The sequence below is a fragment of the Lepidochelys kempii genome, chromosome 16 (genome assembly GCF_965140285.1).
Source record: "Lepidochelys kempii isolate rLepKem1 chromosome 16, rLepKem1.hap1, whole genome shotgun sequence".
Classification (NCBI taxonomy): domain Eukaryota; kingdom Metazoa; phylum Chordata; order Testudines; family Cheloniidae; genus Lepidochelys; species Lepidochelys kempii.
Window position 1 is genome coordinate 8592037 of NC_136395.1, and position 14018 is coordinate 8606054.

General features: G+C 50.8%; 1 protein-coding gene across 2 annotated transcripts; it reads right to left on the bottom strand.

The window, feature by feature from the left end:
• Positions 1 to 1650: 1650 nt before the first annotated feature.
• FUT7 (fucosyltransferase 7) lies at positions 1651 to 12774 on the bottom strand. 2 transcript variants are annotated; one of them, XM_073314146.2, is made up of 3 exons: positions 12529 to 12774; positions 4759 to 4830; positions 1651 to 3233 (listed from the first exon to the last, which is right to left on the bottom strand). In XM_073314146.2, exon 3 carries the CDS (start codon positions 3210 to 3212, stop codon positions 2112 to 2114), a length of 1101 nt encoding a protein of 366 aa, XP_073170247.1. In that variant the 5' UTR covers positions 3213 to 3233; positions 4759 to 4830; positions 12529 to 12774; the 3' UTR covers positions 1651 to 2111. The 2 variants fall into 2 exon arrangements, with proteins under 2 accessions (XP_073170247.1, XP_073170246.1); XM_073314145.2 differs by lacking the exon at positions 4759 to 4830.
• Between the last annotated feature and the right edge of the window lie 1244 nt (positions 12775 to 14018).

Genomic DNA, 14018 nt, shown 5'->3' on the forward strand with positions numbered 1-14018 from the left:
CAGCTTTGCTGTCACAGCAGTGCAGAAATAAGGGCGGCATGGGATGGTGGAGGGCTCATCACTTTTTGGGGTGGAGGGTTGTCACAGCCTGAAATATTTTCAAAGGGGGTCACAGCACGAAAAGTTTGAGAACCTTCTGGCTAGTCCTGCAATGAAAGCCTTACTGAGTACTTCACATTTCCAAGGCTTTAACTGGTTTTCCTTTTGCTCTATCTTAACTAGAAGGTGCTTTTAGTGGTGTCTGTTGCCATGCATCTGTGTACTCAAACCCAAACTGTGTTTACCGGTCTAGTGTTGTGCAGGGACAGAGTCTGGTTGACACCTTTGCCTCTCTGGGCCCTTTTATTCCATTGAAAGTATCACACCAGACCTCATGCTGAATGAGGGTAAAATGCAACGCTGAGTAGCTGCTCGTTTGCTGAGCGCCATCTGTCCTGTGTGCCGACTGAGGCAGGGGCGTGTGGAAACATAATGGGAACGGAGTATTCAAATCAGGCGGCTTTGAAAATCTCAGCCATATTTTTCCTGTTGTCTAGGGTGACCATCTGTCCCGTTATTAAAGGGGCAGTCCCATTTTTTGGGACTTTTTCTTATATGGGCGCCTATTACCCCTACCCCGTCCTGTTTTTTCACAGTTGCTATCTGGTAACCCTACTATTGTACTAAACTAACCAAAGCTGACCCCTGGGCGGGAGATTGGGGCGAGTAGGGGCTATATTCGTTGCCTGGGGGCATCTGCTGCTTGCGGCTCCTTTGCATGACACCTCCCATAAAGTGACTCCTTCCCTGGGTGCATACAGGGCTTGGGCAGGCAGTACCTGCTGCAGGGAGCCTCACATCAGAGCGAAACCAGACTCAACGGCTTCCTGCCAGAGATACGAAGAATACGAGAAAGGAGTGAGAAACCACAGCCATCCCCCTATGACTCGTCCCCAGCACTGAACGGGCTGTGATTGCTCTTGAGAAAGCATTGTGCCTTGTCAGCACCCACCACCCCAGCTCAGTGGGTGCCCCCCAAGCAGTGCACCGGGGACTGACTAAGCAGAAGCAAGACAGGAAACCTCTTTCGGACTGGCGCCTTTGCTCTTGCCACTGCCTGAATGGCAGGGGCTCCAGCACGGGGAGGAAATGGACCACACAGCAGGGACAGACAAATTGGAGCCCCTTCCTCTTCTATCGATCCAGTTTCTTACATGGGTGCCTGTTACTTGGGGGGGGGGCATCTGAGCACCTCCCAGAGAGGAGAGTGCAAGGAAGAGACTGGGGGGAGGGATAGCTCAGTGGTTTGAGCATTGGCCTGCTAAACCCAAGCTTGTGAGTTCAATCCTTGAGGGGGCCATTTAGGGATCTGGGGCAAAAATTGGGGATTGGTCCTGTTTTGAGCAGAGGGTTGGACTAGATGATCTCCTGAGGTCCCTTCCCAACCCTGATATTCTATGAGACTGGCCTTCCTTCTGCCGCTCAAGGTCTGGCTGGCATCTGAAGGGTATTTGAACCCCATAGAGAGTTCATTGATCTTGCTGGTGCCCCTCCCCATCTGCCCCACCCTAGCACTGCAATACAGTAATGCAGAGCAGGGGGTCACATTTACCCCTCCCCCCCGACCTCGCTCCTCTGCCCCATTTATTCCTGAGAGGGCAAAGGGGAGCAACTAGCCATTTCTTTGGCATTCCCTAAACAAGGGCTGGCAAATCCTAATTTCCCAGCCCAGCAACGCTCACTGGCCTGCCCTTGCCAGTGCAGAACCCGCCCACCTGCTGAACTGCAGGCTCAACGATCCTCACTTAGCACCGTCTATTTCCAAGGCACCGGTTAGTCCTCACAACACCCCTGTGAGGTAGATAAGTGTACGAGCCTTTATAGATGGGGAAGCTGAGTACCAGCGACATGCACCAGGTCTCGCCACGTCTGTGTCAGAGCTGGGACTGGTACTCAGAGCTCCTGGCTCCCAGACCCAGGTCCTGCTCAGTGCCCTCAGTCACCCCACCAGCCACTTGACTCAAAACGAGCCAGCCCTCACGGACATCCTTTTCCGCTGACGCAGATGGCCTGGCTTCTCTGTACAAGTCACACATCTCTGAAAAGCCTCAGCTTGGTCCAGCCCCATCTTCTCAAGCACTGAACCAGCTCACCAGGTCAGGGTAGATTTGCCCCTGGGCCAGGTGGGGGTACCTGGTGCAGATGGTGCAGAACCGTTCTTGCCAGTCTGTGTAGAGCTTCACCCTATACCTCTTCCTCCACTCGAAGAATGCCCTGTAACGGCTGGAATTCATGGTCTTCAAGAAGCTGGCCAGCTCCTTCATGGAGCTGAAGTCCTCGGTGTGGATGAATGAGTCTGCGGGGATGAACTTCTCGTAGTTGGCTCGGGGGGGCCCCAGCACCACCGGCACTGTGCTGGCCAGCAGCGCATTCCTCCACAGCTTCTCAGTGATGTAGTCCTTGTGGATGGAGTTCTCAAAGGCCAGGTAGAACTTGTACCTGGAGGTGGTCGGCAAGAGGCAGTCTGGGCACAGTAGCTTCTTGTTTGCTTTCCCATATACATTCACTTGGAGATGTCTGGACAGCTCTCTGTAGACCTGCACTCTCTTCTGAGTCCGGTGGTAGTTACTAATGACCCAGGACACCAAGCCAGTTTTGGTTGGAATGTCCACACTGGCTGATGGATGGTGCACAAGCTCCCCATATGGCATGAAGATGTCCGAGTCTTGTCTGTATGTCATGACCCAGTTGAAGGTTTGGTTCCAGCCAGTCAGTGCCTTAGTGTTGGTGGGGGACTCCAGGGTAACCCACACCCAGTTTTGTCCAGGAGGCCTCCTTTCTGTTGGGAGTCTTACCTTGCCCTGTTGCAGCTCCCGATGATGGAACACCACAACATCTGCCTGGTTAAAGAATCTGTGGTCCCCCGTCAGCTGGCAGCCCTTGATCTTGTAGTGGTCTGCGCAAACGTCAGTGCTGAGGTTCAGTGTGTGGTGGAAGGGCCAGTGCCAGATCAGGACTGTCAGGGGTTCGCTGTGCCCCAGGGTTGGGCCAGGAACCTCAGATTGGTAGCCAAGGAAATTCAGGTTCCAGAGAATGACTGCAAATATTATTGCACTAGCCAAGGCCTTCAACATAGGTAAGGAGCAAGTTCGCATCTTCAGCAGCAGCTTACATTGCACCTGCACTGCTGAGCCGCTGGGTGGGTTGGGTTCTTGGCAGAATTCCTGCTTCATGAACAATGTTGAGTCCAGCCCCTGGAATGGAGAAGAGGGACAGTAAAAATCAGCCTGCTCCAGCATATAACAATGCACCTTCTGCAGCCTCCTCTTTTCAGGGGGCATGTGTCTGAGCATCTTGGTAGGTTGGGAGGAAATTCAAGGGGACGCAGGGAACTAGCAGATGGAAGGAAAGGAGAAGAGCTGATATCACTAGCATGGCTAAGGTCCATGATCTTTACAGAACGTGGTCACTGATCTGTGTGACGGGGTTTACAGGACTCTTGCTGCCCCTTGGATTCAACCCTCCTGCCATAAGCTGTCCCACCCCAGTGCTGCCCAGAGGGAATACCTTGTATTAGGTTTTGGGGATTAAATTTCAGCAGAGGGCTGCAGAGTTGGATGAGGGACGCACTTCCTAGCTGGAGCGGAATCTGGTGCAACTGAGACTAGCCAGTCTCGGACCCTTAGGAAGAAACTGGTCAATGCCTGGGTGAGGGGTTGCTATTTAGCAGCCGGGACAAGAAGCTTGAGCCCTAGGAGAGCTGCAGTGTGTATATAGATGGCTCTATTTTCATTCTGCTAAAGGGTTTAAACAGCATGAAGGGGATGTGGTCACATGCTGGAAGGTTTGTACTTATTTATGGTGGTTATAACCGTGATACCCCTGAGAGGTGTGTTTTTGCAGAAGCGGGGCCTCTGCAGTTTATTTCCAGCTGCAAAGCTCAGAGCCCTGCCTCAACAGCCCTGGCTTGAGAGCCCCTAGCAGCTGGATGCTCACAAACACACCAGCTGGTCCGATTCCATAGGTCTCCAGAGATCGACCTGCCTAGGGTGACCATGTTTCCCTATGCTGAATACAGGACACCTGGTAAAATTACTCTTATTCAGGCGAGTTCGATAGCAATCAATCAGAGCTATGCAGCACCATCGTTCAAATTAACATTAAGTTGACTGAGCCCCTGTTAAAAAGAAACCCTGCGTAGCTGGATTCTTTTTATTTATCTTCTTATCTTTAAGGCTGCCAGGGCTCCTTCCCCACTCTGAACTCTAGGGTACAGATGTGGCATGCAAGACCCCTGAAGCTTACTTTCCCAAGGCACAAATTCCACCTTGTCCTTGAACAGTACGCTGCCACCACCAAGTGATTTAGACAAAGAATCAAGGAAAGGACCAGTTGGAGTTCCTGTTCCCCCAAAATATCCCCCCAAGCCCTTCCACTCCCTTTCCTGGGGAGGCTTGAGAATAATCTCCGAACCAATTGGTTACAAAGTGATCACAGACCCAAACCCCTGGGTCTTTGGACACTGAAAAAAAAAATCAATCAGTTCTTAAAAGAAGAATTTTATTTAAAAAAAAAGAAAAGGTAAAAATCCCCTCTGTAAAATCAGGTTGGAAGATAACTGTACATGGTAACAAAAGATGAACAAAACACAGGGGAACCCCCTCTAGTCTTAGTTTCAAAGTTACAACAAAACAGGGATAAACCTCCCTCCATCAAACGGAAAAGTCACAAGTTGAGAAAACAAAGATAAACTAATACACCTTGCCTGGCTGTACTTACAATTTGTGTAATATGAGAGACTGGCTTAGAAGGGTTTGGAGGACCTGGATTGATGTCCGGTCCCTCTTAGTCCTAAGAGAGAATGAACACAGAAACAAAAAACCCAATATAAAGCCTCTCCCCCCACCAGATTTGAAAGTATCTTTTGTCCCCATTGGTTCCTTTGGTCAGGTGCCAACCAGGCTATTTGAGCTTCTTAACCCCTGACAGGTAAGGAGGAATTTTAGGCTACCCTTATGGTTATGACAAAGGCTTTAGGGTTCACAGGGAGAAGTGACACACATACACTCCGGTATACCTCTCTCACATGGGGGGCAGGGGGAGGGGTGACTGACCGACCCAACCCTCTCGTCCATGCCTGGTGCTCTCCACCGTCCATGCCTGGCTGGGCCCCCGGGATGGACCCGCCTCTCCTGGTACCTGGCGCCACATCTTCCCAAGGCAACATGCATGTGTGCGGGTTGGGGATGGAGATGCAGGGTCACATGCGCTCCCCCACCCCCGATTTCTGCCAGGGTTCACACCAGAATGTGGCCAGCAGCAGCCTCTAGGCACTGTGCGGGAGGGAAGGGACGGGAGCTGCTTCCAGCTGTGGGGGAGGAATGCCCTGGCCTGTGTCTTTGCTCCCCCCACTTTCCCTCCCCCACAGCTGGAAGTGGAAGCAGCTTGTCCCTTCCTGCCCCCACAGTGTTGAAAGGCAGCTAATACCTGCAGGCCGCTGCAAGCCACGGACAACCCAGCCGCCTACAGTGCAGACAGGAAGGGGTTAAGCCCTAAGGATGCATCAGGGCCCAGGGAACCTGACTGCAGGGGCTTCAGCGAACCGGGCCAGAAAGGTGGCTCAGCAGAGGAGGGTGCTTAGGGGATGGAGAAGCCCTGTGCTCCTTGGGGCCAGGACCGGCGGGGGAGGGGGGGGGCTGGAAGGCGGGGGTGAGGGACAGGTAAAGAGGATGCTAAGCCCCTGCCTGGCGGGTGGGGAAGGCTACTGTGGAGCCTTCAGGTTCGGGGTATGAATGGGTTGGAAATCGCTGCCCCCCGCCACTCAAGAGCTTAGCTGAGGGGCGGAGAGGCTTAGAATCATAGAATATCAGGGTTGGAAGGGACCCCAGAAGGTCATCTAGTCCAACCCCCTGCTCAAAGCAGGACCAATTCCCAGTTAAATCATCCCAGCCAGGGCTTTGTCAAGCCTGACCTTAAAAACCTCTAAGGAAGGAGATTCTACCACCTCCCTAGGTAACGCATTCCAGTGTTTCACCACCCTCTTAGTGAAAAAGTTTTTCCTAATATCCAATCTAACCTCCCCCACTGCAACTTGAGACCATTACTCCTCGTTCTGTCATCTGCTACCATTGAGAACAGTCTAGAGCCACCCTCTTTGGAACCCCCTTTCAGGTAGTTGAAAGCAGCTATCAAATCCCCTGTCATTCTTCTCTTCTGCAGGCTAAACAATCCCAGCTCCCTCAGCCTCTCCTCATAAGTCACGTGTTCCAGACCCCTAATCATTTTTGTTGCCCTTCGCTGGACTCTCTCCAATTTATTCACATCCTTCTTGTAGTGTGGGGCCCAAAACTGGACACAGTACTCCAGATGAGGCCTCACCAATGTCGAATAGAGGGGAACAATCACGTCCCTCGATCTGCTCGCTATGCCCCTACTTATACATCCCAAAATGCCATTGGCCTTCTTGGCAACAAGGGCACACTGCTGACTCATATCCAGCTTCTCGTCCACTGTCACCCCTAGGTCCTTTTCCGCAGAACTGCTGCCTAGCCATTCGGCCCCTAGTCTGTAGCTGTGCATTGGATTCTTCCGTCCTAAGTGCAGGACCCTGCACTTATCCCTATTGAACCTCATCAGCTTCCCCCTGCCAGTGCTGTGCGGGGCTTTGGCACATGCCTGGCTCTGCTCCTCATGGCCAGTGCCCAAGGCTGGAGGGTCTTGGGCTCTCCCAGGGGGCCGGCCCAGCCACAGGCAGCAGGGAAAGGAAGGAGCCGCCGGTCAGGCTGCTGGTGAGCTGAGTACTCCGACCAGGGGCTGGTTCTCCGCACAGCACTGGGAGCAGGACGCGCCCTGCCAGGGGGGCTTTGGAGGAGCAGCTGGGGATGGGGAGGAGCAGCTGGTGAAGGGGCAAAACAGGGAGAGGACGGCGAGAGGGGGAGCACGTAAAGCACTGATGGGTGGGCAGCAGAGGTGACACGTAACCGGCCTCTGCCTGGCACTTGCCTGCGCACACCAGCCACCGCCGTCCGGACGGGGGTTGGGGCCCTGGTGGCCGACAGCCGGCACGCAGCGGGGACTGTGCTGATGGACCAACAGGGGGAGTGGCCGCCCCACGCGCTGCATCTTTATCCCACCTCCAGCCTTGCACACCCACCCCCATCATCAGCCACTGAACCCCCCAACTCACTGCTGATGGGCAGGCAGCTGGCGAGCAGGGATCCAGCCAGCAGCAGGCCCCGCCAGACAGAAAATACGGGGCAATTTGCCTGTTTTTAAGAAAAAGTCAGGACACTTGCAGGAGGGCTTAGATATGGGACTGTCCCTTTAAAAACGGGACGTCTGGTCACCCAGCTGCCAGAAAGCACAATGGCCAAGTCTAGGCACAGTCAGATGGGAAATAAGGTGTACATTTTTAACAGTGAGGGTAATTAACCATTGGAACAATTTATTCAGTGTTGTGGGGGATTCTCCATCTCTAGTCATTTGTTTTTTAAGGATCTATGTTAGCTCCAAAGGAGTTGTGCTGGGGGCGATCTCTGGCCTGTGTTGGACAGAAGGTCAGTCTGGATGATCATAGTCAACCCTTCTGCCGGTTGAATCTATGAACCTAACACAAGTGGCCACTGATCTTGGGAGTCCATCTTGAGCTCAGGCTCACCCAGGCTGAGCTCGAGTGCTGCTTTCCAGGGGGGGCTGAGGGCACGCTGCGCCTCTAAATATCAGGCCCTGGTGTGTCAAGATGAGCATCCAAAATCAGAGAGCACTTGTGAAAATGTGAGGGGGGCTCTGAGAGGTCTCTAAAGTCATGGCTGATGTGGGAAAAGGGGCTAGATAAATGTTATTTACGCCTCCACATAATACAGGAGCCAGGGTCACTCAATTAAATGAGCAGGCAGCAGGTTTAAAACCAACAAAAGGAAGTATTTGCACAACAAATAGTCACCCTGTTGCCAGGGGATGTTGTGAAGACCAAAAATATAACAGGTTTTAAAAAAAAAGAACTAGGTAAGTTCATGGAGGATAGGTCCATCAATAGCTATTTGCATCCCTGACCATCTTTGGCTACCTAGAGCTCTGGGTGTCCCTACCCTGACTGCCAGAAGCTGGGAATGGGCGACGGGATGGATCACTCGATAATTGTCCTGTTCTGTTCATTCCCTCTGAAGCATCTGGCACCAGCGACTGTCAGACGACAGGACACTGGGCTAGATGGACCATTGGTCTGACCCAGTATGTCTGTTCTTTATGCGTTTGGAGCTGTGGTTCAGGTTATTTAATGTCATCTCTGGTTCATTCTGCACACACCAGCCCCAGCACTGCCCAGGCTGCACTGGATAGTAATACTGTCTACCCCATTCACATACAGTCCCACAGGAGCATGCAGATCCCACTGTCTATCTCTAAACACTTTACAGATGGTGGAGGGGGGAAGTGTTGTTATCCCAGTATTATAGAGGGGGAAACTGAGGCAGAGGAAGCAACTTGTCCATAGTCATGCAGAGAATCATTAGAAGAGCTGGAAACAGAACCTGCGTCTCCTGCTGCCTTTTAAGGCCATTACCAGAGAATACTCATTCCTGTACTACTTTAAATACAAATAAATACGTTTCAGGCAGCAAGATCAATTAACTTTGAGCAGGGGATTGGACTAGATGACCTCCTGAGGTCCCTTCCAACCCTGATATTCTATGATTCTATGAACTGAGGGCTTGTCTATATGGAGGCTTAATCTGTGACAAGCGTGGGTGTACATCTACCGGGCACCAGCTTGCCACGCATTGTCCGTGTGGACCCTGCTACAGTGCACTAAAAGTTCCATAGTGCGCTTTGACCTATTGTTGAGTGAAACTGCCTGTTCAGCCTTAATTCATCCCCCTTGTGTGTGTGCATTATGAGACAGTCTTTAATTACATACTGTTTCTTCCACAAGGCCCCAGCCTCCTTCAGTGCGCAGGATGAACCTGCGCTGGGGATGAATCTGCATTGTGTCCTAGAGAACATTGTCTGTAGGATCCCTATGCGTCGCTAGTTGCAGAAGTTGGAAGGTGTGTAGTGGATAAGGCAAGGGATTGCAGGCAAAGAAAGGACAGTCTGATGACTAAGGCAGTTTAACGCTGCACTGGAGAGCTGGATTCTATCCAACCGTGTGCCACAGAGCTCCTGTGTGAGGATGGGCAAATCACTTACATGAAACTCTTCACAGGTGGTCACTAACTATGTGTTTGCTCATTTGCTGACTGCCCAATGTGAGACCCTCAGGGCTGATTTGCAGAAGTGCTGAGCACTGATAGTTGCAACTCCAGTCACTGGGAGCTGCACTTTGGACATATAAAATGCTATAGAGCGCTAAGTACTCTGAAGAATAAGGAGCAAGGCATCTCAAATTGGGCACCCAAAATTAGTGAATACTTTTAACCTTTAATCTCTCTGTGTCTTAGCTCCCCATCTATCAAATGGGGCAAATACTGCCCCTCCTCTCACAGTGGTGAAAATAAATTGATTAACGTTTGTAAAGTAGCCAGGTTCTCCAGTGAGGAGAGCCACAGGAAAGCCCAGGAGGAAATTAATAATTGTGTCTTCAGAGCAAGGTTTGAATAGTGTGTAATAACTAAGCTCTGGGGCCACACGTTGAACAACGAGGAGCAAAGAAAATACAGACTAGGTGCTCGTTTATTGAGTGCCATCCATCTTGTGCACTGAAAGAGGCCAGGGGCTTGTGGAAAAAATAGCATTTGATCATATAATTAAAGACTGTATCATAATACATATGCACAAGAGGACAGGGCAAATGAAGGTTGAGCAAGCAACTTAATCTTGGCATTTACTAACTTGAGAGGACTTGACTTTGCAACCTTAGTAACATGCTTTTACTGTAGATTTTGTATGTGTGTATATAGACGAGGGGTAAAACACAGACATGTAGGGCCCAATTGTGTTGCTTCCACACCTTGTGTGGTCGCTTACATCAATACAAAGTGGGTGCCAAATACTGCCAGATCAGAATGGGAGCACTTTGCACGGGTGTAGCTGACAACACAAGCAGCGTTGCAAAGGAGGAGTGACCAAGGCCTGATCTACGCTGAGTTTGTGTCCAGGTATAACTGTCAGTAAGAGCTGTCCCTACTCTGGAGGTACTATACTGGTATAAAGGTGCCTTTATACAATCTGGCATGTTCTCCTTCCTGTAGAGCATTTTCCTGCACGGGTGTAGCTAAAGGGATACAATTTTTGTGTGTAGACAAGCCCTTAGAATTCAGAATCTTTGAAAATTAAGCACAGCTTTGATTTACTGAGCTTTACAGAGCCCCCTCTGGGCTCCCATCCTGCGCTCCAGGGTCCATTCCATAACAAACACATGCTCCAAGTCTCCTGGGATAACAGCAATAAAACAACAAAAGCTGGACTGGAACTAAAGGCCGCAGCCGTAAGTACCTGTGCTGTGATTCCCCGCAGGTTGGCGGTGCCCGAGTGGGTTTCCGTGTTTGTGCCAACATTTAGTTTAACAAAGCCTGGGAGACAGTTCAGTCTCCCCCCAACCCCCCAGCTGGAGCCGCCAGCCTGTTCAATCGTTTGACAGATCGAGTTTTTCCAAAGAGCTCAGAGCTGGATTTCCAAATGCTCAGCACTCAAACTATGGGCCCAATTTTTAAAAAATAGCTCAGCCCCCAGTGTGCACCCAACGTGCAGAGTGTCTTGGAGAATCGGGCTTCGGTGGGTAAAATTTTCAAAAGTCCCTTGGTGACTTAGAAGCCTAATTTCACTGTCAATGAAACTTAGGCTCCTAAACCACTTAGGGGCTTATGACTGTTTTACCTTTGTTGCCTAGCTGATCTGCTTAAATGCTGATTTACAAAATAATCCTTTAGTCAGTTTCATGTTCTTCCCCAGACCTCCGGAGAAAGGCTACTTCTGAGTCACTTTTCATTGACAGGTCCCTCCTTTTCTTCCTCTCCAGTCTCTAGACAATACAGCAGCTGGGATTTAGTTACAGAAAAACTCACATACCCGAAGAGATGGGAAATCTCTGCTTCCTTGAATCCTCTTTGTGGAATATACAGAGAGCTAATGTTAGGTGACAACTAATCCACGCCCCACTCCCTATAGTCCGGTCTCCAGAGCTATATTAAGTTAAATCTTCAATAAAAAGCACCAGCATTCCCTTTGGGAGACCATTCCACGTGGATTGCCCTGCTAGGCTATTTTCACCCCCCTCTTAGCGGACCAATCCCTTACCCAGCATGCTACTTACACAGGTAGAGAGGAATTGCAAGCTGGCCTGAGGTTCCCATTTTGGCACACCGAGATTGGAATTGGAGAGGAAGGAAGGTTAACCCCTGGGTCTGGAGCCGTCTGCTGGGAATGGGGCCGAGATGTCTAGTGCAAACTAACCTCACTAACTCGTCACTGTGGTGGTGTATTTGGTTGTTGTGGTAATAGTGCCTTGTTATTGCTATGGCAACTGAGTTAGATTATTAGGGGATAGCCCAGCCAGTTTTGGCTGGTTTGGTTAGTTCAGTGGTGAAAATAAATGGCTGCTTTCATGGCTCACAGCTCTCTGTGTCCCAAGTGATTTCTTCCTAAAATTGCTGCCCCCAAGGATACAACAACTATGGTTAGAACAGGTTTCAGAGTAGCAGGCGTGTCAGTCTGTATTCGCAAAAAGAACAGGAGGACTTGTGGCACCTTAGAGACTAACCCATTTATTTGAGCATGAGCTTTCGTGAGCTACAGCATCCGATGAATGCATCCGATGAAGTGAGCTGTAGCTCACGAAAGCTCATGCTCAAATAAATGGGTTAGTCTCTAAGGTGCCACAAGTCCTCCTGTTCTTTTTATGGTTAGAACAATTACTTTTCGCAGTACGTCTCTCAAAAGCCGGGTGAATTTCTCCCATTCCTACGTGCCATCCGTCCTCTTATTGCTTTTACAGGATGCACACCGAACTTCAGAACACTCTTGGTTTTAAGTGCAATGAAATCATTTCACCCCCTGTTAAACGGCGAGGTTTGGTTTTCTCTGTTAACATTGCATTTTCAGTGGATCTTGTTTAATGGAGCAGTGGACAGCATTTCCCTGACCCTTTCTAGAGGAGCTGCTGTAGGAGAGCTCTCTAGTCACTGACCTTGCTGTAGGGTGACCTGACAGCAAGTGCGAAAAATCGGAACAGAGGGTGGGGGGTAATAGGAGCCTATATAAGAAAAAGACCCTAAAATCGGGACTGTCCCTATAAAATCGGGACATCTGGTCACCCTGCCTTGCTGCCTATTTTTTAAAAGGCACTCACTCCTCAAGATTGTCTAGTCCTGGTCCAAAATGCACCAGCTTCTACCCATCTGCCAGCCACGTTCCTGGTTAATCATAGACTATCAGGGTTGGAAGGGACCTCAGGAAGTCATCCAGTCCAACCCCCTGCTCAAAGCAGGACCAGTCCCCAGTTTTTGCCCCAGATCCCTAAATGGCCCCCTCAAGGATTGAACTCACAACCCTGGGTTTAGCAGGCCAATGCTCAAACCACTGATTTCAGGCAGTGTGCTGAGTGCAGAGACTTACCGTCCGGTAGCATCAGAAGCACTGTAGTGTGTCCTGGATGGTTTTTCCTTCTCCCCCATGTCTGCTGGTAATGCTGAAGGAATCCATCCAGCTGAGGGCTGCTCACAGGCTGTGGTCACTCTTAACTTCTGCTTTTCTGTGGTTTCACCATCTCCTCTTCCTCCACAACCTTTCCTGTTGCTTGTTCAGCTGTTTCTAGAGAAGGCTGTCTCACTGTACCCAGCCACCCAGCTCTGCTTCCACTCCTAGATGCCACCCCGAGAAGCAGGGCTGGGTGTTCAAGTGAGGCAGAAGAGGACAGCAGATGTCCCTCCATCTCGAGCCCTCCATGGGGTAGCCTGTGAAGGGAAACCCTTGCTTGCTTTCGTTACATGATGACCTGAGCTTGCTTGTGCTCGCTCTCTCTTCCCCCACCCTCCGGCCCCACCCCCGCTCAATAAAAAAAGTTGTGGTTAGTTTTTTTTCTGGGTTTTCCCCATTTATTTTCTCCAGCCTGTCACCTCCTGCCTTCCCTGGCTGGGGGGGCTGGGGGGGATATATGGTAGCGAAGCAGCCTGGCCACTTTCCCAGCCCTTAATCAAGGCAGTCGGGATTCATGTTGCCAAGAAAGAAGTTTTTCTCCCCAGCATTTGAGTTAAATGAAAGTTCGCAAACCCCCCCCCCCCCCAATCCCTTCCTCTCTCCGCTAACCGTGTCCCTCTTCCTTGATCTCAGGATCCTGCTAGTTTTCCAGTCAGCTGGAGTCTGCCAGGCTGGATTGCTCATTAAAATACAAGTGGCGGGCGGGGGTGGTGGTGGGGAAACAGGACAACACTTTGGGGCCCTTTCGTTCTCCTTCATAAAGAAGCAGAAAATGACACACCCCTCCTTTTTTTTTTATTCTTTGGCACGTCCTTGTTCAGAGATTTATTTCTTCCTCTTTCACCTAGTCCATAAACGGGTGAGTGTGTGATGGGTGGGGAGGGGACGTACTAGCGACAAAACGGGCTGCAAAAGAGCCAAGCTTTGGAGGGTTGTGATCTCCGCCAGGTTCATGGAAGCTCTGCACAGTGTGTTACTTTATGCCGCAGTGACAGAGGTAACTGCACCCCCCGTAGGTGGGTTAGCCTGTGAAGGGGAATCCTGTGTGGGGGATCCCCTGGGAATCCTGTGTAGGGAAACCAATGAGAGATGGTGGGGAACAAGCTCTTCCCTTTCAGCTCTGATCCTCCCACCCAACTCCCCCATGCTGTCTGAGCACCTGGGAGATTCATTGCATAGTTTAGCCTGCCCCACCATTAATGCTAGATTAATAGAATGCACACTGCAGACCACTGAGCTCCCAGGGCCTGTCTTTATCTGCAGGGTGCACATATCAGAGAAAGCCCTTTAGCAGGGAGGTGCACATCCCCCAGGGCTGTGTGCTCTGTGGGTTGGGTCGGGTTTCCCCAGGGTATGTGCACCAGGGCTGCATTGTGCCCTTCATGTAATGTCTGTAATGTTGCCCCCTT

What these genes read in the sequence shown, in the direction of transcription:
- FUT7 (XM_073314145.2), bottom strand. Translation starts at nt 3,212, where the DNA reads ATGAAGCAGGAATTCTGCCAAGAACCCAACCCACCCAGCGGCTCAGCA.